Source organism: Cyclospora cayetanensis, unplaced genomic scaffold (assembly GCF_002999335.1).
Source record: "Cyclospora cayetanensis isolate NF1_C8 unplaced genomic scaffold, CcayRef3 CcayRef3_contig_213, whole genome shotgun sequence".
Lineage (NCBI taxonomy): Eukaryota > Apicomplexa > Conoidasida > Eucoccidiorida > Eimeriidae > Cyclospora > Cyclospora cayetanensis.
In genome coordinates, this window is record NW_020312163.1 from 3,260 (window position 1) to 26,989 (window position 23,730).

Here is a 23,730-nt window from a genome sequence, read left to right on the forward strand (position 1 = left end):
TCAATAAATCCAACTCTGAAGTGAGTGTATTAGCTGCTAATATCCAGAGCTTTATTTCTTTCCATCACTAACTGCTCCTTTTGTAACGATTCGCTCTGTGTGCATGAATTATTTCATCAAGGGGCATAGTCTGGGGGAAAAATGTTAGCATCCACCATAATCTTGCGAACTCTTGTTCATCAACTTTTTGTTGAAATTTAAGAATAACATATGCGCTGTTTGCAAACTTCATACCCACATGTTCTATCCATGCCTCTTTTTAATGCGTGTGCCAGAGAGGGTACCACCCATGCATAGATGCATATCAAAAATTCCAAGAAAGACAGCTCCTTTGCATATTTGGCTTATGGTTACTTTGTTTCCGGTATAAGAGAAAACTTGCTGCTTTTTCCTGTTTCCCTCTGCGCCCGCTCCTCCCCTTGGTTGCTCTCAAAAGCAGATGATCGTTGAAATTCTCAGGGCACACTTGCCTTTACCTCCTTTGTTTTCCTTAGTCAAACTGTTCTCTACGTCTTCTCTAACAGCATTTGGTTGATTAAAGGTACTCCTTCGTGGCCAGGGAAAATGTATCGCTGCGGTGGCTCTCAAGGAAGCGGGATGCTCGGCTCCATCCGCTTTATTTTGTGTTTTGTTGCGCTCATCTCGCCGTCATCTGCAGCCGTAGAAAGGTTTTGGAAGACCCTGAAGGTTCAGAGTTAGGAAGAGAACAGTTTGCTGCCTCCTGGCTCCCGTACCCTGCTGTGGATCGCCTCCCAACCGAGTGCATGGAGCTAGCTATGCCTGCCGTATCAGGGAGAATTACCGTGCTAACAGGAGCTCTGCTAGTGCTGCTGTATTTATCTTAAACAGAGCGGAGGGTGACAAAAGAACACCAGCCGCAAAAAATTGGAGCATGAGTCAACTCGGGCCAAGATAGACTTGCCGATATGCTCGAAAAGCACGCGAGGATTGCAAGTACCAGCGTAGGGCAGAAAGAACTTTTGCTTAGCGGCCCTCTTGCTGTGTACTCTTGACAGCTGTGGTGTGCATTGTGGGTGGCACTATAGATCTGCTCCGGTCCACAAACGGGCGAGTAAAGCATAAAAAGCACTTTTTCGTGCCTAAAAGAGCTCCCTCTCTGCACCTTTCTGCGGTGTTCGTTTCCTCCTGGAACTCACATTAGTTTTAGGGATTATGCAAGAAGACAGCTGTTCACCTCGCTGTACTTCGAAAGGGTTTTACTGGTCAACTACAGAAATTCGTCTGCAGTTTATCCTTTAAAAAAGCAAATGGACAGATTATTGGTTCAATTAGGCAGAAGAGTCTCCGGGTGGCAGGGCTGGGGTCAGCCTTCCCATCTGGGAGCCTCGTGGAGATACGGACCAGTTTGTCCAGCAGGCGGCCCCACATTTCGGGGTTTACAGAATATTGGCTTATGAGTCTCCAGCTACTTGAAATTTACTTTATATTAAAGGTTCTGCCAAAAGGTCGGCCTTGGCTTTGTTGAAGCCATCGCAGTGCGCGGGCACTTCGATTAAAGAAGGCGGTGTCAAGGGGACTGCTAGGGCCCCCATTACAAAGGGTGGCGGTGGAGGGAAGGGTCCACGATTATCCACTGCGGCTCTTTGCTCTGCTGTAGCCCCACAAGACGCAGCAAGAAAGATTGACGTCGCCCCAGCCTCTCTAGTTCCGTCGTACTGCTGCTTCCGCTAAAGGAGTTGCAGTTGCTGCTACTGGTGTTACTGGTGGGGATACTGCTGTAAGGGAAAGCAGCAAAAGCATCGGCTGAGGCCGATTGCGTACGGGTGCTCTTAGAGCCACTGCAGTTCTCCGTGGGAAGAGTGCTAGGGAAGATCGGTAGAGTTTGGAGCTGGTAGGGGAAGGCAAGGAGACGGAAAAGGGAAAGAAGAAGGGAGCGAGCCTCCTGACGCAACAGAGGGGCTGGCGGAGCGATGCTACTGCCGCCAAAGACAGAAAACATGAAGCCCTGAAAGCATGAACAAAAGAGTCAGATTGAGGCCAGGGCATGAGCCATGCGACTATGAGGAAAGAGCGGGAGAGAATGACAGACTCGAGGAGTGGGATTGGTGCAAAAGAAGGAACCAAAAAAGCGAGGGCAAATCAAGGAGATGGGTACGGAGGGCCTCTTAGGGGGGGAAAGGGGGGCTGAACAGTGGCTGGGCGCGTCTAGAGACAGCGGCGGCACATCATGAAGGCCAAAAGGACAGGGGGATCGCTTTCAAGAAGGGAAAAGCAGGGGACCGCACATGTGGATCTCTGAGATGGACAGGCACCAGGGCCCCCTCTTCGTCCCTCAGCAAAAGCGGCAAGTCGTAGCTGAGGCAGCAACACCCTCATCCTCACACATACACTGGCTGCGCCGCTGCTGCTGCAGCTCTACGTACCACAGGCGGCTCTGCCAACGGTACTGCTGCACCGCTGTTGCTGCGGCTGCGGCAGCAGTCACGCGGATAACCCTACCTGAGCATAAGATCCTCATGTCCACAAACAGTACAGCATGTGCTGCCGCTGTTGCCGCTGCTGAAAATGCGCTGTGCCGTTTTACCGCAGGCAACACACGCAGCTGAAATCCACGTGCAAGGGTCACTTGCAACTAGACCCTCTGCTGCGGCGAAGCCGCGAAAAGCCACTCCTTTCAACAGCACGGGGAGACTGAAGCCCTGGTTCATCTGCTGAGACCAAACAGCAGCAACACCAGCAATGGAGTGAACAAGAGCATGAGACAGCAGGAGCAAGGGAAGGAACGGCAACATCCCATCTGGCACTGCCTCATCAACGAGAGCACTGCCGCAATAGCAGGGTCGGGATCAGAAAAAGATGTCAGAACCCAACTATAGCAGCAGCAAGGGCGGCCGTGTCGACAGGAGCTGAAGCAGCAGGAGCAGCAGCAATGCGAGCAGCTGCTACTTACTTCAGCAGCAAGAAGGGCTAGTTCCTTGCAGTTGTGCGCCACAGCCGCAACAGCTCGGTGCTGCTGCGGAGCAACAAACGCGAAACAAACAGTAGGAGAACTCGGCTGCTGCTCTTGTTGGTGTTCATGGTCTTGTTGCTGGGCAGCCCCCTGTGCAGGCAGTGCCCGTGGGCAGTGTTGTTGCATCTGCTGCTGCTCTGGTGGCTTTGGATGCTGCTGCTGAAGAGAGCTCCCCGCATGCGCCTCCGCATTGCAGGAGGAGCTCCCTTCTGCATGCTCGTGAAACCCCTGCTGCTGCTGATGAAGGCGTCTTTGACCCTGCTGGAGCGACTGCTGCTGCTGGAAGCGCTGGAGCTTGCGTTTGGCCTCTCTGAGCAAAGCTCTTCTCTCAACAACATCAGCGCACCAGAGAGGAAGCCGGGTTAGCTGCGTCAGAGCAAGCCAGAAGAATGAGCACCCCAGAAGCCGACAGTAAGCGCGGAGAGACCTCTTGAGACATCCCGAACGAGTTTCCCAAAAGTCATATCTTGAAGCTTCAAGATTAGCGGGGAGGCGCAATTACCTGGGCCCTGTCGGGTGCAGTCCAGCCAAGTGCAGCCAGGAGCCTCCCCTGCTTGTCTGTGAGGTCTTGTCTACTGAAGGATACGTTCCTCAAGCGCAGCCACTCCCCCTGCTGCAGTGCGCTGTCTCCGTAGCTAGCCAGGTGTTGGAGCATTGGCGAAGAGACCGAAGCCACAGCAACTCCACCCCCCACCCAGGATGCGTCTTCCACCAACAACCAGTAGCTGCAGCAACACATGCTGCTGCTCGCAGTCGTCGTGGAGCTGCCGCCGTTGCCAACAGCTAGAGCCGGACCAAAGCTTGCCTTCACAACCTGAAGAACGCACAGATGCAAGAGCAACGACTCCACCGCCGCTCGTGCAAACCACCGCCACAAGCAGGAGACAGGCAGAGCACCGCCAGCAGCACAAGTGTGTTACCCTGACGACGACATCTCCAAAAGCTCCTTCCCCCCTTCGGTAGAGGGTCCTCAGATCCGCAGTGTAGCGCGACGAAAACACTGAGGACACAAAGCCTAACCCCGAAAGCCTAGCAGAAGGCTAACCGAGAGGCAACGGAGCTGCTTCCTTTCCCGGAGCGTAGTACTTCAATAAGGGCTTGGAGCTTGAAAATCGGAGATTGGGGCGTTGTGGCTGGGGCTTACCGGTGTCTGTACAGAAGACGCTGTTCACGAATCTGTTGAGCGAATGAATCACTGCCACGTCAACTTCGGAGAAGGAGCTGCTCCTGCCCCTGTCTCCGATCACTGCCATCCGATCTGTCCGCAAAAGGAGAGCGAGCTCAACGTCGAGATTCAAACACACGCTCTAAGAATCCCGCCGAGCTGCGGCGTGGAGCATTCGCTGCAGAACTCAGCAGATTTTCCTAGGCTCAGACAGCTTCTACAGCGCACTGACTCAATAAAGTCTTCGCTTTCTCCTCAGCGCTCAAGCTCTCTTCCTTCTGAAGGGCACGGGGCCCCAGGGGGCCCCACACCCTCACGGCGGCGGCCCATGTGGGGAAAAGATCGCCAAAAAAACGGCCTCCACCGCCTTCTTTGAAATGCAGCTACGCCACAAAAAATTCCTCGATCCCAGCCCTTTCCCATGAGCCTAGCGAGTCTGGTTCGACAGGTCTCAGTGTGCAAAGCCGAGGAGCTTGAACTGAATCATACTGGCTCTACAGCTGGTGTTGTGCGTGGAGCCTCCATATTTTACACTCACCACCACTCTGTGGAGACGCAGGATGCTCCCAGCCAGCATGAACGGCAGCGACGCGCCGCCTCCAGTCCCTCGTAGCTGCGGCAGCATCACCAGCAGCACCGCAAATTGCGATCGTAGAAAACTCCCCAGATGGCGGGCGCAGGAATCCAGCACAGATCTCTGCGCTTCTTCTTCCCTGCTCCACACCGCACCGAGCGACGCTTCAGTGCCCCTTTCCTCAAGCCGCTTGCTGCGCTGGCTGGCTGCTCGGAGACTGACCTGCAGGCTGAACTCTGCTGCCTTGGGACGCTCAAGGGGCCCCTGGAGGGAGTCGTCAACAACTCGCACGTTCATGTAGCACACGGCTGCGAAAAAACCACCCCAACCCCCAAAGCCTATGCCGCATACGGAAGGCTTGAAGCCTAGAATCATAAAAACCAACATGAATAAAATCGTCAAACTCGATTACCTACTGTCGGTTTCTTGGGGGGCCCTGCGCATTTCCCAGTACACGCAATAAACGTCGACCTGCGTACATGCAGAAAAGCGCAAATGCCTCATGCCCTGACCCCACCCCTTAGGCTTAAATCCTTAAAATGCTGCAGCTTAGTACGGCAGCTTGCGGCATGTGTTTGGAGTCCACTCTTCAGGAGGAGGGTGGCACTCATGTAAATGCGTTGCGGAGGAAACGCCTTCACCCGAATTGGGAGGGGGGCCCTTGAAACTCTCTACGAGCACTCTTTGGTCCTATCGGACTGTGTGGCTTACTACGTCGCTCTTCTGGATGTGAGACAGCGGAGTGTAGATATGCTGCTTCGCCGGCCGCATCCTTTGCTGCTGCTGGTGCTGCGGGTGGTCTGTCGCTGCAGCCCGAGCGGCGTGCTCTTCTCCGTCCGCCTCTGGATGCTGCTGCTGCTGTAAAGGGTGTTGCTGCTGCTGCAGCTGCGGCATAAGGTGCTGCAGCAGCGCTCGAGGCAGCCGCTGTTGCACCCACTGGGGAGGCCTTAAGGCACCACAAGGGGCTCTAAAACAGTCTCCATTCAGCAGCAGCCCAGTGGGTGCAGAAGAAGGGCGAACGTGAGCCTGCCGCAACACACGAAGCAGCCAATGCATCCCACATGCCCCTGTTTGATTAGGCGCTTCTTGAGCAGGAGGCTGCCGCTGCCCCTGCTCCGCAGCAGCGACCAGCCGGTAGTTCTTCAGTCCTGTGCATCGTCTCTCTGGGCGTCTTTCCAGGATACAGGAGAGTCTCTTCAAGGCTGCAGAACCGCATTCTTGAGTCTAAAGGGAATAGCCGAAGACTTTGGAATTGATTTCCCCCCTTCCCTTCTTCTCAATGCTTACTGCAGCTTCTGGGGAGTCGTCCACTAGGGCGAAGAAGGAGGTCGTGCATACCCGTCCCTTTTGAAACCACTCAGGCACCTCGCGCTGGTGGAGATGCTGCTGCTGCTGCGGAGGCGCAGCAGCAGGCATAGGCAGGGGGGCCCCTGGGGCCCCCGGATGCCCACAGACATCACACATTTTCCGGGTGAAGGTTTTGTGTGCCCAGCTGGAGGGAGTCAATGGCAGCAGATATGCTTGCTGTAGAACGAGTTCGTCCTGAGCATCCGCACAGTACTAAACTTTCTCCAATTACCGAGCAGCGAGACGCTGGCGTGAGACAGATGTCTGACTTTAAAAACACAGCGGCACAAGAGGGAGACCCCTTCTTCTACATCCCCTGCAGCAGCAGCGACTGTTGCTTGCTGCCGCTGAAGGAGAAGGAAGAGAAGGAGGACGAAGGAAGAGAAGGAGGATCGGTCTGCTTACCCCGTCGGCAAGGAGAACATTGAGGTATTTGGCAAAGTTTCCTCCAACCTGGAGCAGCACGAACTTCTGCCGGAGCATGCAATTCAGCAGTTCTCGATGCTGTGGCTCCTCCTGATGCAGCTGCACTTCTTGCTGCGGTCGTTGAGGTAGCTGCTGCTGCACATTGTCCAGTCGTATCACCAGCAGCAATGCGTCTTCAATTCGATTGGCTTTAGGATCACTCCCTGTACAGTGAGCCAGCAGGGCAGCGACAGAGCCACTCACGCTGTATCTGGTGATGCTCAGGGTGCTTTTCTTGCTGCACATGCTGCTGCTGCTATCCCACGGCAAGTCGAGTGAACCATTAGCAACCGCAGCAGCAGCAGCCGCTGCTGCTGATGTTACCGCTTGGAGAGGCGGACTCGACACAGACGCAAAATGCTGATATTGGAGCGACTGCTGCTGTTGTTGTTGTTGTAGCTGTTGTTGCTGCTGTTGCTGCTGTTCATGCTGCAGCAACTGCTCTTGTGAGTCGAAGAAGGAGAGTGAAAACGCCTGAGAAGACACATTCTTCCCAACGCCAGTTGTTGCAGCAGCCGCAGCTGCAGAAGTCGCTGCCGCTGTGCCGGGGGGTTGGGGGCAAAGGCTGCTGATCGATCCATCCTTAGGTTCCACCGTTGCGCAGTAAATTTCTTCAGAAGAGGGCTGTGTCTGTACACCCGATGCTCCTGCTGAGGCCTCTACGGTGGGCTCCGCAGCAGGAGCAGCGTCAGCAGAAGCAGCGTCGGAAGCAGCAGCAGCAGCAGCGAAACTCGATTCTGCAGCAGGTACAGTGCGTGGCGTCTGGGGGGCAGAGTAAAACGCCTCTGAGCCCTCGTCCACTTCAGGATTGTCGTCCTCCTGCTGCTGCTGCAGCTGCTGCCGTCTTTGTTGCATCCCGAGTTGCTGCTGCTGAGTGGACGAAGTGTTGCGTGACGAGCCATTTTCAGGCAAGCGCAACTGGTTGGTACTTCCACTTCGCGTCCGTTCGAGCGGGGCGCTCGTTGGTGCTACTGGTCCTGCAACACCTGCCTCATCCGATGCAGCATGCTGCAACAAACCTTGGAACGGGGGGGTACTTCCGGCAGCTCCGTAAGAGGCTCGATGCGTTGCCTCTGCTGATGCTGCTGCTGCTGTCGTCGTGGCTATTGCTGCAGAGCTGTGACTACGACGGGAGTGCTGATGGCTGGAAGGGCCTTCCTCCGCAGAGCTTCTGGACGCTTCCCGCTTTCGCGTGCAACTCCTGTCACTGCTGTCAATACAGCTGGCCTTCTCGGCGTCATCTGATGGTACTGGGGGGCTGCTTGTGCGTCCTAGTGAGCGTTCACTTGCCCGTTCTGCTGCTGAATAGGGGGCCCCTCCGGCACTCCCCGTAGGAGGCGCAGCCATGATTGCGAGTCTACCATCCACAGAGTGCTCGTGGGCTGCTGCTGGTACAGCTGGAACTCATGGACTGGAAATGCTACTGCATGGACCGCTGCCGCTTCTCTTGCTGGTGCTGCCTCGGTGTGCGTCGTGTTGCAGGGGCCCCTGCCTTTTGCACAGGCAATCCTTTGAAAGAACACCTTTCGACGATGCTACTTATCCGCTTGGGCAGTGCCGTGATGGCTCTTCGGTCGTACGGGGAAGCCTATTCCCACGCAGTGGTGTGGGTAGTATTGCGGTGGGGTTGCTGCTTATGCACAGACTTTTTCCGCCGTTCCCGTGCGCACAATATTGCAGATGAACTGCACATGAACATTCAATGCATCTCTCCTTCTATGGACGCATTTGAACGCAGCCAGCAAGCGCCTCCCGTACGGCAGGGTGTGATGGGGCCCCCGGTGGGCCCCATCGTTTTCTTAGAGCGTCTCTACGGCTGGCATCGGACCAGCTTCCCAGGTTCCTTGTATGCCAACCAAAATTTAAATATTCAGAAAAGAGGATACTAAATCCTCAACGGTCGCCTAGGAATAGGCTTCCCTTGGGGCGCTGTGGGAGGCTCTACTCCGTGCGACACAATACCTTGTTGGGGGGCCCCCTATTTGCAACTGTGCAAATTGTAAGCCCAACGCCTTAGAATATGCGGATTACCCATGTTAGAAGACACTTTTGTCTGACTAGTGGCTTGTATTCTAGCAGTCTCTCTGCATCGTTCGTAGGGGAGCCCTCGCGAACTCGGAAAAAGTTCGCCTTCAATGTTGCATTGTACCCTTTTTGCCCGTGGAACCCCATGAACTCACAATAAAAAAGCTCTCACCCTTTTTGCTCGTGGAACCCCATGAACTCACAATAAAAAAAACCCTGTGGTGGCATCTAAGACAGGGAATGCATCTAGTAGTAACAGCAGTACGCAGAACGGCAACAACTCGCACCCGCAGTGTAGCTGGCCAAGTTAACGTTGAAGCACTTTCTGCTAGACTGGCTACATCTGACTCAAGATTAGAAAACAATTGATAAATTGGTTTGAGTCTTCGCACGCCTTATCTAGTGCAGAGTAGCCTTAGCTCTGGACTCAAGAGGACGCAATGTAGTGGGTGTGTGCTCTTGAGTCAATGCAGAACTACATGTGAATACTGGGAGTGCCTCGAGGGTGCAGCAACGCACACTGTAGCTGTCCCTCTTCTATCGTGTCTAGAATTATAAGGGGCGAGGGCGTGGTAGGGAGAAAGGTATTTTGAGGCGCATGCGAAAGCTTCCTATTTAGTTTGGGCTGAGTCAGAAGTTATGTCTTCTCCTACCAGCCCTAAGAAGGGAAGCTACAGTTGGTATCACTTCATGGTTCAATGCAGATGTTCCCCGCTTACCGACTTTCTGAGGCAGTGGGACTCCAGGTTTCTCCACAGCGACTTTCTGGTTTTGATCAAGTTATTCCGTATTTTACTATTTGATTTCCTTCTTCCACCGTTCATGGGAATAGATACTGATGGTGGGATTACGCCTTTGGGGCGGTAGAGGCAGGCCCGCGAGCTAATCTGAGCGCAGCAGTTGCTTCATAGCTGGTAAAAGGCCATGAATCATCAGCCGAAAACGTGTCTATGGGGCGTAGATGAGGTCATGCAGACCAGCGTTTACCGCCTCCCTGCTCCAGACTGGGGAGTCCTTCGGTCCAGGCCTTTCCTGATTTTTGGGGGCCAGTGGACACCCTGTGTGGCAAAAGAATTCACAGAACACGCATCTAGTCTACGCTAATGCATCTGCGAAGCAGGAGTGAAATCTGCACGCTAGTATGATAAGCAGCTGCCGGCCGTGTGCTTTGAGCCTGGTGATTCCATTTCGGTGGATTGGCACACTGTACTAGATGCAGGTGACCAGACAGGGACGATTGCTGCCAGCTGGCTAGGAACGTGGGTTGCTTTTTCCAAACGACTGCACTACCTTACTCCACCAATTTGCCTGGAAGTTGGGAACGCCAGAGAGCTACCAGCAGTGGATTCCTGAGGAAGTTCGAAGGTGCCCCAAAGTATGGGTGAACTTTGTTGCTAAGCCAAGTGAAGCGTACAGAGGTGCAGGGTCCTCAAGTTTCCGTGAAAGTGGTGATTTTTAAGCCTATGGAGAAACCCGGGACAAATTAAACAGGGGGTTTTACTAAAATAGTGTGGGAAACGCCAACCGCAGAGTTTGACAAAAGAGCGAATGCGGCCTTCTTGGATGAGCAAAAGCTGCGCTCTTTTTCGGCTCAAAAAACTTGTCCTCATAGACTACAATTACCGGGGAATGCGGATATCTCTACTTCAAATAATTATCTTTAGCTGCAAGCCTTGCTTGGGGAGTCCTTGGCTACTAGTATTATGCACCATCAACATTCAGATTGAAGTTTAGGCACTCTCAGGTATGTGGTCTCCAAGGTCTTGCATACGCCTCGTTCGAACTTACAAATCGACTCTATAATGCATGAGCTGACTGCATTGGCATGCACACATTGCCCTGTGAGGCGCGGAGGCATTGCTGCGCTAGTGAGCATTTTGATTCCCTTAACATATTATACTTGCTTTCTATTGTCTCAGAGCAGGAGTCCCACACATGTTAGCGCTCAGAACGCCGCGAGCTAGCGCACCTCCGCCTACTTGTTCGGCAGGTCCTGTTCTTGTTGTTAGCCAGTGCTTCCCTCATATTTCTCTTTATGAGCTTCCACTCGCTTTGTTTTTTTCACTTGCATTGCGGTTCGCGGTTCTGCTGTTCCGGGGAGTGGCGATCGGAGGATAACTCCTTCGCTATTCCCTGCGCAGTTGATCTCGACGAACACGCATAAAACACGATGGCTTCTATTTCGAAATTGGGGAAAGATACAGCGGGCCAAGGTACATTAAGGCATCTTCCTCTACAGCTGCTACAGTTCATAAAGAGTTAGTAAACAGTTGAATGCCTGCTTAGTTTGTGTATCTCATTTATAGCAAGGTGATGTTACCTCAACATCGTAAGGATCAGTGCAGGTTGCGTGTGCCCTAGATGCTGTATGCAGCTAGCTACAAATGCCTGGAGTGCGAGGAAGGTGCAGCAGCAAGCAGTATCCCATGTTGGATAGGGCGATGACTGGGAAATGGAGGAGCTTTTTTGGGAGAACACTCAAGAACTGTCTACTATGAATGTCTTGAGTCAAGTGTAAAGGGTCTCTCTGTAGTCACAGAGGGATCTTTGTATACCGGAATTACAGATAAAAAGTCCTCAGTCTACTGCTATTGGTACAGAACAGGGGATTTTTGCTGCTTCTTTGTGCTATTCATGCAGCTGACACGTGTTGCTGGTGCTTCTACTGCAGTTATATTTTGCTGCTGCCTCTGCAGTTGGTATGGCCATTGCAGCTACAAGAGAGGCCTCCAGAAGAGCCTATTTGCGGAATTCGTTGCTCAATACATACTCATGGGTGCTTTTGTTACGCTGCGTTGTAGTCCCGAGCTTTGGTTCTTCACCGGTGCAGCCTCCCGGTTTCGTGCTGCTGCGGCTTCTTTACTCCTCCTTACTGTTGATCCTGCTGAACTTAGCCTTTGTAGATGTACAGTAGGTTGATGGATCTGACAACGATTCCCAGGGTTTCTGCGAAATTCACAAAGTGCCGTAGTGGCAGCTGGTACTCTGCATTGCTAATTAGTCCATCCAAGAGGAACTCGATGGCTTCCTCCCCCAGCCAGGCTCCCCCAAAGTTCGTCTCGCACATTTGGCGCAGAGCTGCAGCAACAACAAAAGTAGCGGAAAACATCAATTCACAACACAAAACTCGGTGAGGAGCGCCTATGGCAAGGCAGCCCACAGAGTAGTAACACAAGGAGGGAGCAGCAAGTGGGAAAGCGGTGGTGCACGCAAGCTGGTCCAGTAATCGCCAGCAACGGCAAGTGGGCAAGCCTTTGTAGCAGCAGATGTCTACCGGCGCGCGCATCAGGAAGCTCGGCAGTTAGCTCCCTCTCAGGCCCCTCCTGAGGCTGGAGGCCCATGAAGACTTCTGCAACGGCCTCCTGATTTCGCTGACAGTCCTCCACTAGCGAAATGAAATTAGAACATGTCAAGGCTGCACGAATATCACAAAAATGGACGTGCTCGAGCTGATATTGCTGCCGTTTCGATTCCGTTGTTCGTAGAACCCGAGGGCGGCGTTTTGAGGGTTTTTGTGCTCACTAGATCCGTCTGATAGGGAATAAAAAAGCCGGTCCTCCACTTCTCTCTCATTGCGGCATTCCGTCCATGAGCAGAGGAATTCGACAGCTACAGAGAGCCCATCCAAGCTCAGCCCTGCATAGTGGTGGAAACAGCACGACATGTATTTGTGTATGTAGGAATGGCACAGTGAAAAGAATGGCCAGCACCAGCAAGAGCAGCACGAACAAGAACAGCAGCCTCAAAAGGCAGGAGTTTTACCTCACCAGTGCCTTGAGGGTCCCATTTCTTGAAAATAGATTGCAGCAGTAACGTGTGAACTCGATGGGGATGATCCAAAATTTGCTGCAGCAATTCCTTGTCCAGAGGCGGGCTGAGAGAACCAGCAACCCATTTTGCCTCATCCTTGGCCTCTGATGGCGATTCATTTGCTGCAGGAGCTGCCGCTGGTAGTGTCGGTGCCGCTGAAGCATCTGCTTCTGCTCGTTGCGCTGATATAGAGGGTTCCGTTGCTGCTGCTGCTTGACTGTCAAGTGCCCTAGTGGTTTCCATATTGGAAGCAGCAGGAGGGGCCGCTGTAGGTGGGCTTCGCTTAGGCGTTCGTTCGCTTTTCGCCTTTGACGCTGTAGTGCCTTTGCTACTGCTGAGCCTGTGAGGCCTTGCAGCCGCTTTTGCCGCCTCGGTGTGGCGCTGATAAGGCGTTCCTCCTGCTTCTTCTCTAGTTACATCAATGGATCCCTCTTCCGGCTGTTGCCGAAGGCATATGCACAAGCCACCTTCCTCTAAACAAGCACTGTCCAAAAGATTTCCCATCCTCGGTACGGGCACCAAGGCATAGAATGGGGGACCTTGTCCAAAGAACGATTAGCCTCTAAAGAGGAATCCTAGTGCAGAAAAAGTTGTATTTGGGGGCAAGCTATATGCTTGGCAGACTTAGAAGGACGCGAGAGAGTCATACGACCACCCTTGGCTCTTACCGAGGGTAGAAGCTCTCTATCCCGCAGTTCCCGCAAAACTACAGTCGCAGTAGTTGCCTTCCGCTGGCTCGCTACGCAAAGTCCTACAGCCTCAACCCCGCTGCAGAGCGGCAAATAGGAAGATCAGACCAGAGGCTCTTGAAAATTGCTGGTTGGGGGGTTGATCCGAAATGATGACACCGAGCGAAAACCCTCGCCATGAGGGACCGAGCCTCCAGATCCGGCCGGAAAGGGCGCAGTATCCTAAATCTCTCACACATAGCAACAAATAATAGTCCGAAAAAATGCGTTGTGCTCATGTGTTATTCGTTGAGCTGCATGCGACTCGACCCTGAACCCCCGAAACCTCTGTTGGAGCGCAGTCCACGGCGGCGTTCCCCTTCCGAAAACAGCCCAACCCACAAGAATAAGACCGAATACCTTACGACTTCGTTTTAGCTCTCGATATATCCTTTTTAAAACCCATAGAAACGGATTTCCTGCACAGCAGCTCATTCCCTGTTTCCCCAAAACACCAAACCGTTCATCACCGCCGACAGCTCATAGCTTGCACGCCTAAACGCTTTGCATTGCTTCCACCGAAATCCCTGAACCGAGCAGTTATTTCCGCTTGAGAACACTAGAGATTCAACGGGCACATAAATGCTCGGCACACATGAACTGTCGCTAACTCCTACGCTTACCTTTTGCGAATCATGGAGATTCCAAACGAGCGAACCCGAGCCCTCTCGCAAACGTTCTGCAAGTTCCCACAGTATGACTTATTTTCGTTAAAACTACCACGAGGATTGCTCTAATGTACGCTAAAGATATCTCCGGTCCCTCGATCATCAACTGTTCGTTTTCCCGCCATTGATAAAACCTATTGTATTCTAGGGCTCAATATCTATTGCAGGAGTCTCATCTCCATAAGAAGCTCTTAGTTCTTTAATCTGGGACTCTGTGGCTATGGAAGTCACCATGTGCTATTTCTTACGGAGTTAACTGTATCTGCGGGCACTACAATAGCGAGGACCAATTATTTGTCAGCATACGCACGGAGGCAGGGCTGGCAAATGAAAGCGTGATTTGTACGCCATAATACTTTGATTTTTTTTCTGAAAGCTGGGGGCTGGGGCGCGCTGCTACGGTAATAACCTTTGCATTTGTGGTTTAAGAAACTCTGTAACAATGTGGGCAAGTCTGCACGTGTTTACCTTTTAGGGCTGACAATGTTTCCGACCAGGTGATAGACATAATGGCTGATAATCCGCTTGGCTCTGCATCTACTACCTGACTGTATGTGGCTCGCGCTTTTGGTTGCTAAGGGTTTGGGGTGCGATGGGACTCTTGCTGTAGAATAAGCTCCCTTTTCTGCTGGCACATGGCGCCATTGTGAAGAGGGTTTAAGGCGTAAAAGTGAAACCCTGAAATGTAACCCACACAAAATTTCATGTACCCCTTTTATGACTGCAAATATAGGCAAGGTTCTCTGGCCTTACTCAGCTTTGCGTTTATGGCCGTTGTGCATCTGCTCGTTTAGTGGGACTCACCAACAGGAACTCACCAGGACAGGTGAAATATCTGGTACGAGTAAGACTGCAAATAAAACTTTGTTTTAGCCCCGTCCCGAATTTCTGAAAAAGTTTCACCCGTCAGGGAAAGTGTTCTTTTTCAGGCCTGTAAGTGGCTCAGTAGGCTGCCACCTTTGACGCCCACAAATGCGGCGTGGCTCTTCTACATACCATTCAGTGAAGCGCATACGTGAACCTCGGCATTTTGCACCAAGTTGTAGGTGCTAAGCCTACGCACAATACCTTCACTGCAAGGCAACGCTCTTTACGATGGCCTCTGGCACATTTAACACAGGCACTACGTAAGAAGCCTCGCAAGCAGAAAACCAACGAAAACTGAAGCACCAGACCATTATCCCTTCCAAGGAATACCTGCCCCCTCCCGCCACCCACTTTGCATCAAATCCAAAGGATCCCCGCTTAACGGGAAGCCTGTAAGCAAATGTGTGACAACTAGGTTTCAAGCCAACCCAACAATCGCACACAGTGGAATACCTGCTCCTTAGCGTAAAAAATCGCATCAGAGGCCCTGTATATTGCGAGCTAGATCTACCCCAGAGAGAGCACGATACACTGAAACCCTAAGCATACACACATGCGGAGCTATTCTCATTGCTGAAGAGAGGATTACAACGTGGAAAAAGCATAACAATCAAAGAATGCGGCAATCCATAGCCCAAATGGCCTGCATATGAGTTGTTAATCACGAGTGGGGGTTCTCGCAGTCTCGTAAAAGATACGTGAGGCCAAGAATCGCAGTATGGAAATGAAAGCCCACGGATTCTGGGTCCATCCGAAGCAGCCTTTCTAAGACTGACGTATCAATCGCTCGAAGTGCACACTCATCGTTCTGAACACCAAATTTTAGCTACAACAAGCGGTATGTTGGGGATTTTTTGCTGGAGATTACTACAGACGTTCTGTGGTGTGACCGGTAAGGATGATGTATCGAAGCCCCACACAGTGCATGCACTGCCTGGGGCCCCCTAGATGTTTCTGTGGGAAAACACCAAAGCATGAAATTGTCCTTCTGAAACCCTTAGCAGCAGGTGTAGTTTTGGCTGTTGCTCTTGGCTACGAGATCTGCCACGGATTTTGTTACTTCTGACGCTGATGCTCCAGCGGGCACCAGCGGCAGAAGTATTTCTCCCCTTTCGTGGCTTATTTCCCAACCCCTAAACTCCCAATTTTCGATTGGACTGCCTCCATCGGGGCTGTTTAGCCGTATCGCGGCCTGTGAGCGGAGCCCTCCAAAGTAAGCTGCCGAGATAAGGCCCTTGCGCCTGCAGTGCAGGGTTAGCTGTGTGCAATCTATGGCCTCTTGCTGTGCAGGATTCATGTTTCACGGTTCAAGGTCAATAGCAAAACTGCAATTCGTTTAGCTGCGGGAAAAGCACGCTGCAAGCCCGGCCGTCTCCCAGCGGCTGTACCTCCTGCAGCTGCTTTGCAAGTTGTTCATGTCGCATCACGCAACAAATGAACGCTGTCAATCATAATGCTGCAGATGAGTAGCCGCGGAGGATTTCGCGGGGGATTTCGCGGGGGTAGAGGAGGCGGCCGTGGGGGATTCAGAGGCGGTAGAGGCGGGGGGGGCGCAGGTGAGAGCACAAGCCTAAACTCAAGCCTTTCTTCCTTGGGCACTTTGACGAGGATTCTTTGTTTAAGCACAGTGATTTGAAGGCGTCCGCACCGCAGGCAGCAGCACACGCGATGGCAACTTAGCCAACTTCTGCAGCAGCTCCAAAAGCAGTCGCAACTGGACTGTGGTATGGCCACTTTTGTTTGCTACAGGCTACAACCAGGGGCCGCCGGAGTCTATTGTTGGTGAGAAACTCAAGCATAGTGGCGTTCGGGGTTTCGGAATCTGCAAAGCAATCAGTCTCTTAGTTTCTTTTTCTCCTACTGCCGAATTTGGGCGTAAGCTGTAGGTTTCTACTGTTGCCCACTAGCGCTGCCCGTGTATATACTGGAGCCTCGCCGACTAGTGGTCTGGGGTGTTTGCAGAGGCTGGAGAGGTGTTGCATGAGGCGGAGAGCTATTTGGTAGTCAAGGGTTTGCTGCAGCAGCAGGTATTAACGCCATTTTCCCGCCTTTTGCTTCGGTCCCTTTAGGCAGCATAATTGTGAACACCTCCAGTAGCGTCTCGTTCTTTCCCTATTCGTATCGTCACTCTCATCACCCCCTATCTTCGCGGTGATCGTGATACTGCACTCGCTGAGCCTTCTTTCGTTGCCTTATTCTCTTCATAAAGGTCGGTGATGCACCTTTCTGTGCGCGTTGACAAGGTTCCTTACTTCAACGGCCGAATCTTTTTGGAAAACAAACAGGAAATCGGCAAGGTCGATGAGATCTTGGGACCCATAAATCAAATGGTATGGAGAGCCCTAGCCCTTACCATTCCTTAGAGATTCCTGATCAAGGTTAAACCAAGATAGGCCACAGAGTCTGAGTTGTAAATATCAGAATTTGGGGAAGCGTCTAGGGAACATGGAATGCCTCTGTTGGTAAGGCAGAGGGTTCGAAATTCGGGGTTTGTGGTGCAGTACTTCTCTGTCAAGCTGAACGACGGGATCAAAGCCTCTTCCATCAAGCCCACGACTAAAGTAACTCAAGCTCTAAGCGTTAGGGTTTTTTCTCCAAGAACTCTGCAGACTGTGCTCAGAAATAGAAATGTGGTGGTGGCATTGCTATTGTTTCTCACGGCGTTGTCGTTAGCCTCTGTGGATTGTGCTGTAAGGGTGGAAGTTGTGCTCCTGCCTTCGCTTTTTTAACGCAAATTCGCTGATCTTGCACTTGCCTATGGTGCAGTTTTTCGTAGACGTCAATCAGACGCTCCCTCTCTCACGGTTCCTTCCCAAACCACCGATCGCGAAGACCCCAGGCGCAGGGAGCAAATCCGGTGAGGATGGATCCAGAGGAATCCGACACCCTTGCACCTCCTCCGAGTGCTTTTTGGGCGGAATGCGAGTGCTTTCTGAGGCCAAAGAGCAGCCATGGCTCGGGGTTTGGGGATGTGTGATTTTAGGAGGCGGAGGACGAGGGGGCAGAGGTGGGGGCCCCTCCCGTGGAGGGCCCCGTGGTGGCCGTGGTGGTTTCAGAGGCGGTGGGGGTGGCTTTAGAGGCTCCCGGGGGGCTCCTCGTGGAGGTGGAGGTGGCTTCAGGTAATTTAATTGGCAGTACTGAGCTCTTTTAGGCTCCTTATGGGGAGTAGTTTGGTTTCTGCTGGCTAATTATTCGATAACGTGTCAAATGGACTGCTTCCTGATTGTCGGTTCGCTGTCTGTCGACTCACCGAAGTGCCACTGCTTGCAGTTTCCAGGTTGACTGCGGAGAAACTGCGGGCAAGTAAGGATTTGGACCTGTGTTTCTTTTCTCAGAGGCAGTAGAGGACGTGGACGTTAACAGGCTGAACAATTGCAAGAGCAAAAACCACAGAAGCAGCTTTCGTTGCAATCTCGGTTGAAGCGAAAATAATGTGGTTTGGCCATGCGTGGTGCGCCGCCCGGGATAAGCCGAGGCTTTGCACGCCACGGATAAGGCCTCAAAGTGACATATTTGGGGGCAGTGGTATGCATACCTCACAGTTTAGGTGCTATGGCGAGGTACCTTTCAACACAAATTACTGGGCGCAACCAACGCAGTGGCGTCCCCCAGCTTTCTCCGTATTTCATGTATAAGGGCACCCGGGTTGGAGTTGGAGCTTCCTATACAGTAGGTTTGCAGCGACCAGTTCCTCACCGAATTATCCGTACTGCCTCTTTGTATGCTTAAGGCTGCAAGACCAGATTTTAACGCTTCCTCTAAGGTCTTTCTAGGGAGAGAAACTTAACTCAGACCCAATACAAGCTTAATAGAAATTTCTCTAGTCAACCTTAATAGAAAGTTCTTCAGTCAAACTTGATAGAAAGTTCTTCAGTCAAACTTGATAGAAAGTTTTCTAGTTCTAGAAGGTCTTCGTCCCTCCCCTCCCCGCGACTCGCAACTTTTAGGCATTGCGGGTGAGGGGCAGCTAGGGCACGTCGGTGTAGCTGCACTCTGGAAGCGTTCCGAGATTTAACCGTTAGTTGCACCTGGCACTATAGCGCACATGCAGGCAAAATTGTGTCTACTTGTATCAAGCTAGCAAGACTCTACAATAAAGAAGACATACCGTACAAAGCGAGTAATCAGTTCTGTACTGTTAGTTGAATGTGACGAGTCTGGCGGAAAGTGTAGTTTTTGGCTAGCTCACTGCCCAGATAATTGTAAAAGCATACTATTGACGACGCCACACTCAAATTATTGGGCATACCAGGGGAGCCCCACAGAATCGCCTGTCTGACAGGAGGCTTCTTTTCTTAGCACGATGCGTCAAGACTGCTGATGCTGTAATTTCCTCTGCTGCGTACTACTACTGCATGCTGTAGTTGGGAGGGGCAACAAGTCCTACGGTAAGCGTTCATATGTAGCCACACTCAAGGTATGGATGGAGAGGGGAACAACTCACGCGCACGGCGAAAAGCCGAGGGTCTTGTGCAACAGTGGGCAACTGAGCTGCGAAATCTTGTGTGCAAATAGTTCAAGATAGAGGGCTTTGCATATAAACACACCATAGATCATGGGGTTGGATTTGGTGGTTGGATTGGGCATTCGACTGCAGACAAATCGAGAGAATGGTGGCACACAGTAGGCACCAGGGGGCCCCCTAGGACTCAGGTAGCTGCATGCAAGACACAACTCCAAACTGTTTAGGGTTCGCTCGCCCTACATGGTTTTTTACTTTTTTGCGGCGTAGGGCATAATGGTCTTTGCGAAATAGGACTACGCAGGCGACTTGCACACTAGAGGTTGCCTCACACTGACAGGGGCACAACGACACCAGCAAGAGAATTAGCAGAAGGAACCGCTCCAGCACGTAAACTGCTTCTCTCTGTATCTACGTTTGCACAGTTTACTTTCTGTAAGGCTGAGGAACTCTTGATGGGACTGGCGCTGGTGGATGGGATAAAGAGCGAAGCTTCAGTGTTCGAGTGCAACAGGGCGTCCTAACCTTCCCCGCATTGCTGACAGCAGTATCACTTGCTGCCGCTTTCGCTGGAATTTTTACTGCTGCTCCATTTTCTGCGGTTTCTGCTGCTGCAGGTTGCGGCCATGGCTCTTGGTGGCTCTTCCGCAATATTTCCAATGGGTGAAGGAGGTCGCCAGGTGTGTGAGCAACGTGGTGGTGACTATATTTCGATGTTCAAAAGTCCACAAAGTATACTATAGGCCTCTTAGATTGTGTGTTTGAGTGTGTATATATATGTGCAGCCAGTGGCGTCCGTCCGTGCGGGTCGCTGCCTCTTGAGCGGCACCTTAGTCTCACCGGATCCTCGCAAGGGAACCCTCCAGCTGATACAGGTATGTTGGAGTAAAGGCTCCCCTAATCACTGCGGCGCAGACAAATATATCATCCTCCGCTTGCCTTTTCCCCCAGTTCATCGACCGCTTTTTTCATTCTGTTTCACCTTTTTTTGCTCTCTCGGCGCTGCACGATCACTACCGGTGCCTCTGCCGCCTATACCCTCGTTGCGTCTTTTCTCCAGCTACAAGAGGGACTGTCCGTTCGTTGGTTGTTGAGGCCCTCTGGAGAAAAGATGGATGAATTCATACTGGGGAGAGATGCCACACTGCAGCTTCTGCCAAATCCCAAGGCCAGAGTTATCGCTTTCAAAGCCAGCAACGGTACAGTCACCAAGATTTTTTTCTAACCTTCGACTCCTTTGCGTCTGAGCCCTATGGATTCAACTTGTTGCCTTTATCTTCCTTCCCCAGCTAGATCTCGGCTCAGGAAGCCGTGTTTTAGCTCCATCACCGCGCCTGCCTCTCTTTCTGGATGCAGAGGTGTATCTGCAACTTGTCTCGGCTCATGACTCACACACACCGCTTCCTCCTTCTCCGTCATTCTTCCTTCGTCCTCTCGCTCTCAACCATTCCTCATTTCTCTCTTCGCGTCTGTACATATAAATAATCTATATCTAGCTCGCCTCTTCTCACTTTGGCCCTCCCACCTGCTAGAAAAGCAGACATCCACTCTCACCGCCTCGTTTAAGCCTCTATGCCTCAGGCCTGAAGCGTCTGTTTTGGCTCCAAGAGCCACGCGCTTCGGAAGACGCAGCCTTTATCTCCAAAGTCCAGACGGCCATCAGCAAGCAGCCAGCCATTCCGTAAATCAGCAAGCACCCATGATGAATTCTTGCTTCGGTGTTGGGCTCCACTCTTGACGCGTATCCTTTCCTTCCTTGGATCAGCTGCCTCTGATCGCTCTGCCGCTCGTGTTGCACTTCTAGCTCCCTTGAGGAAGTCTTGCTTCGGTGTTGGGCTCCACTCTTGACGCGTATCCTTTCTTTCCTTGGATCAGCTGCCTCTGATCGCTCTGCCGCTCGTGTTGCACTTCTCCTGGCTTCATGCCACATGCAGACGAAGGAGGGCCGTGCACTGCATCGCAGTCTTCTCCTGCGAACGCAGTCCGTCTTGTCTGCCTTTGTCTGCTGCTCCCACCTATTCAGATCAGCACAATCAGGAGCAGCAACAGCAGCGCAGCCACTTCAGCAGCAACACACCGAGGATCAGCTGCGGGAGCTGCTACGATCTTTCGCTGAGGGAACGGTGCGAAGGCCACCTTCCAACAAAACAGGTACACTGACTTGTCTGTCTCTCGCATTCCAGTTCTGTGCCTCTGTCCGTCTGCTGGTGTTTGCATGTGTTTATTCCCTCTTCACCCATTTGTTTCTTCGCGGCATGTCTGGAGGCACTCTGCCTCTTCTCCTGTTCGCTCCTGCAAAGCCTTTCCTCAGTCCTGCTTCCGCTGTTGTTGCGCTTTGCGCAGTGTCTCTGGCAAAAATCCTTGACGCGGAGACCGTCGCTATCCTGTCTGCGGATTCGGAGGCTATGGAGAATCTCGCACAGTCGGTCCACTGTCGTAATACTGTTGTATTTTCGCCATTCGTTCCAGTGCTTCTCCCGCCTCCCTCGCGTGTTTTTCTCTTCGCCCTCTCACTGGCGACTTCGCATTCTGTTCGTATCCTTACGCGGTTTGTGGCCTGCTCGGTCTTCCCGTCTGTTGCGTCGCATCCGCGTCTTCAAGCGCGCAAGCTGCGAGGCTTACAGGGAGCAAACGTGTACACACGCGCTTCCTCTTTCTCCTGCGTGTATCTCCTTCCGTTCAGGCTCATGCCGGAGGGTTTGCGGAGTGCCTCTGAGGCACTTGCTGCTCTCCGATGCCCTCAGCTGGCTATTTGTCTGTCAGGTCTTACGCAGGCAATCTACACAGATCCCCGTCCTATCTTGTCCTCTATGGGTATACATCTCTTTTCTGTGGCTGGTGCTGCCGGTGCTTGTCGTCATTTGCGATTTGCTGACCACCTGGTGCTTAGGGTTTGAACGCTAAGCTGGGACTGCAATTCAGCCGTTTTTTCTGAGGCTGCACGGCCCGTGCGCGAGTGGCGTTGCATTGTGTGTGTCTGTGTGTTTAACTACCGTAGGGGTTCCAGCCACGCCGCCGTCTGGCGACGACGGTAGGATGTTGCCCGTGTTTCTGCTGCTGCTGCTTTTTTGTTGGGAAAAACTTCGCACATTATTTGCTGCTCCAGGTTTAGTCTCCAGGGTTTGGTTAGGCCTCTGTTCTCATGTGTAGATCCTTCCGCCTACCGTCCCCGTGCACCGCTGCAATCTCGCTGCCTTGCCCATTCTGCCTCTTTCCCGCCGCGTTCTGCGGATTCCTCTGTTATTGTCTCTCTTTCAGCAATGGAAGCATTTGCTGCAGCCCTAGAGGACAGGTTTGGGCGAGCAGCAGCAGGTGCGGCACCATCTGATGCAGCACCAACAGATGCAGCGGATGAAGGCCCCACAGAAATGGAAGAGGACGAACCCTCCGCCGAATCGGAGACCAAGTGAATTATACAGCACCCACAATCAAGCAGCTACCCCCTGTGCTGATCCTCCATGCATGATGCCTGCTGCACACTGAAAAACCGCAGCCGCAGCAGCGGTAGCAGAAACACGACGCTCTCATCCTGATTACTCTCGCATCCTTTTTGCACCTCTCAGAACAAAGAACTCTATAGTGCTGTCACTTCAAGCTATGCTGAAGAAAGCATGCACAAAACTAGCGGAAAAGACCGATGTTGACCCAGAATCGGTCGAGCCAGAGAAAAGGCTAGGGAATGGCAGCAGATGAAAACAGGCGAGATACCCAGGCCGCGACCACACATTTTTGTCTGCTTTCGCGCCTTAGGAGAGCTGGCTCAGATACGTTAAGTCTGATATTCTTTGACTGATTTGCCTGCACCAGAGCGCTACGGCAGCTCCTCTTCATGATCTTAGTCTAGTCTCACATTTGGAGGGTAGGGTTGGAGGTCTATCCATAAGGATTCATAAGGGGCCCTTCGTGCAAAGTAAATTCACAACAGACTGCCCATCCCTCGTCTTCCTGTCCCTGTAACCCATGACTATGTGGACTCATGGTAACGCGCTGGAGTGCGACCCTTACGAAGGAGTACGTGGGAATTTCACAGTCAAATTTGGTAACTTTTGTTGCTCTGCGCCCACTCATCGTACGGCCCCAAGAGGATCGGTATATCCCATCATGTTACACTCTAAGATCGTCGGAGATAACTGTATACAATAAAAGATTTGTAGCGAGTCCTTGATAGATTCTTTCTTTTCGTCGAACCCTCCTTCCCTTTGGCACTCCCTTTAGTCTCTCTAGACCTAAAGAAGGCACCTAGGATACGTATACCTGCGCCTCCGTAGCACACGGAGAATTCGCAGACAAGCTCACATTCCTTTTAAAAATGAGAAGTACAAATGCACAAACCAATTACTTCGGCCTTCAAATAAATTTCAATATGTATAACCAGTGCAGTAGGAAGCGTTGAAGTGTAGATCAGCGCGCTGTGTCTTGTATACAGGGGGGCTGAATGGCGGACTGACAAACCAGCAAACTGCAGCTGGAGGAAATTTTGGGGCTCATGGATCTAAAATCACCTGAGATCCCTAAGCCTGCTGCATTCGGTGCCACGTATGTTTCATCTGTGCTATGTGTACTCCAATGAAAAGTTGTCAATCCCTATTAGAAAGCATCAAGAGATTCTAGACGCACAGCAACGCATACTGCAACAGCCTACCTGTAC

The 23,730-nt window shown here is 52.1% G+C and overlaps 4 protein-coding genes across 4 annotated transcripts; 2 read left to right on the forward strand and 2 right to left on the reverse strand.

The window, feature by feature from the left end:
- Positions 1–2,456: 2,456 nt before the first annotated feature.
- Positions 2,457–7,869, reverse strand: LOC34619595 (AF4/FMR2 family member 4). Its single transcript, XM_026337936.1, has 4 exons — positions 7,627–7,869; positions 6,463–7,179; positions 3,198–3,279; positions 2,457–2,764 (listed from the first exon to the last, which is right to left on the reverse strand). Exons 1-4 carry the CDS (start codon positions 7,867–7,869, stop codon positions 2,457–2,459), a joined length of 1,350 nt encoding a protein of 449 aa, XP_026193721.1.
- Positions 7,870–10,552: 2,683 nt separating this feature from the next.
- Positions 10,553–12,861, reverse strand: LOC34619594. The gene is made up of 4 exons (XM_026337938.1): positions 12,315–12,861; positions 11,822–11,962; positions 11,542–11,625; positions 10,553–10,680 (listed from the first exon to the last, which is right to left on the reverse strand). The coding sequence occupies exons 1-4, from the start codon at positions 12,859–12,861 to the stop codon at positions 10,553–10,555; spliced, it is 900 nt and encodes a 299-aa protein (XP_026193723.1).
- A 3,212-nt stretch (positions 12,862–16,073) lies between these two features.
- Positions 16,074–17,743, forward strand: LOC34619593 (H/ACA ribonucleoprotein complex subunit 1). The gene is made up of 7 exons (XM_026337939.1): positions 16,074–16,170; positions 16,370–16,402; positions 16,583–16,647; positions 16,864–16,950; positions 17,122–17,181; positions 17,387–17,477; positions 17,604–17,743. Exons 1-7 carry the CDS (start codon positions 16,074–16,076, stop codon positions 17,741–17,743), a joined length of 573 nt encoding a protein of 190 aa, XP_026193724.1.
- Positions 17,744–19,708: 1,965 nt separating this feature from the next.
- LOC34619592 lies at positions 19,709–21,979 on the forward strand. The gene is made up of 6 exons (XM_026337940.1): positions 19,709–19,814; positions 19,868–19,957; positions 20,150–20,281; positions 20,664–20,763; positions 21,394–21,504; positions 21,766–21,979. Exons 1-6 carry the CDS (start codon positions 19,709–19,711, stop codon positions 21,977–21,979), a joined length of 753 nt encoding a protein of 250 aa, XP_026193725.1.
- The last annotated feature ends 1,751 nt before the right edge of the window (positions 21,980–23,730 follow it).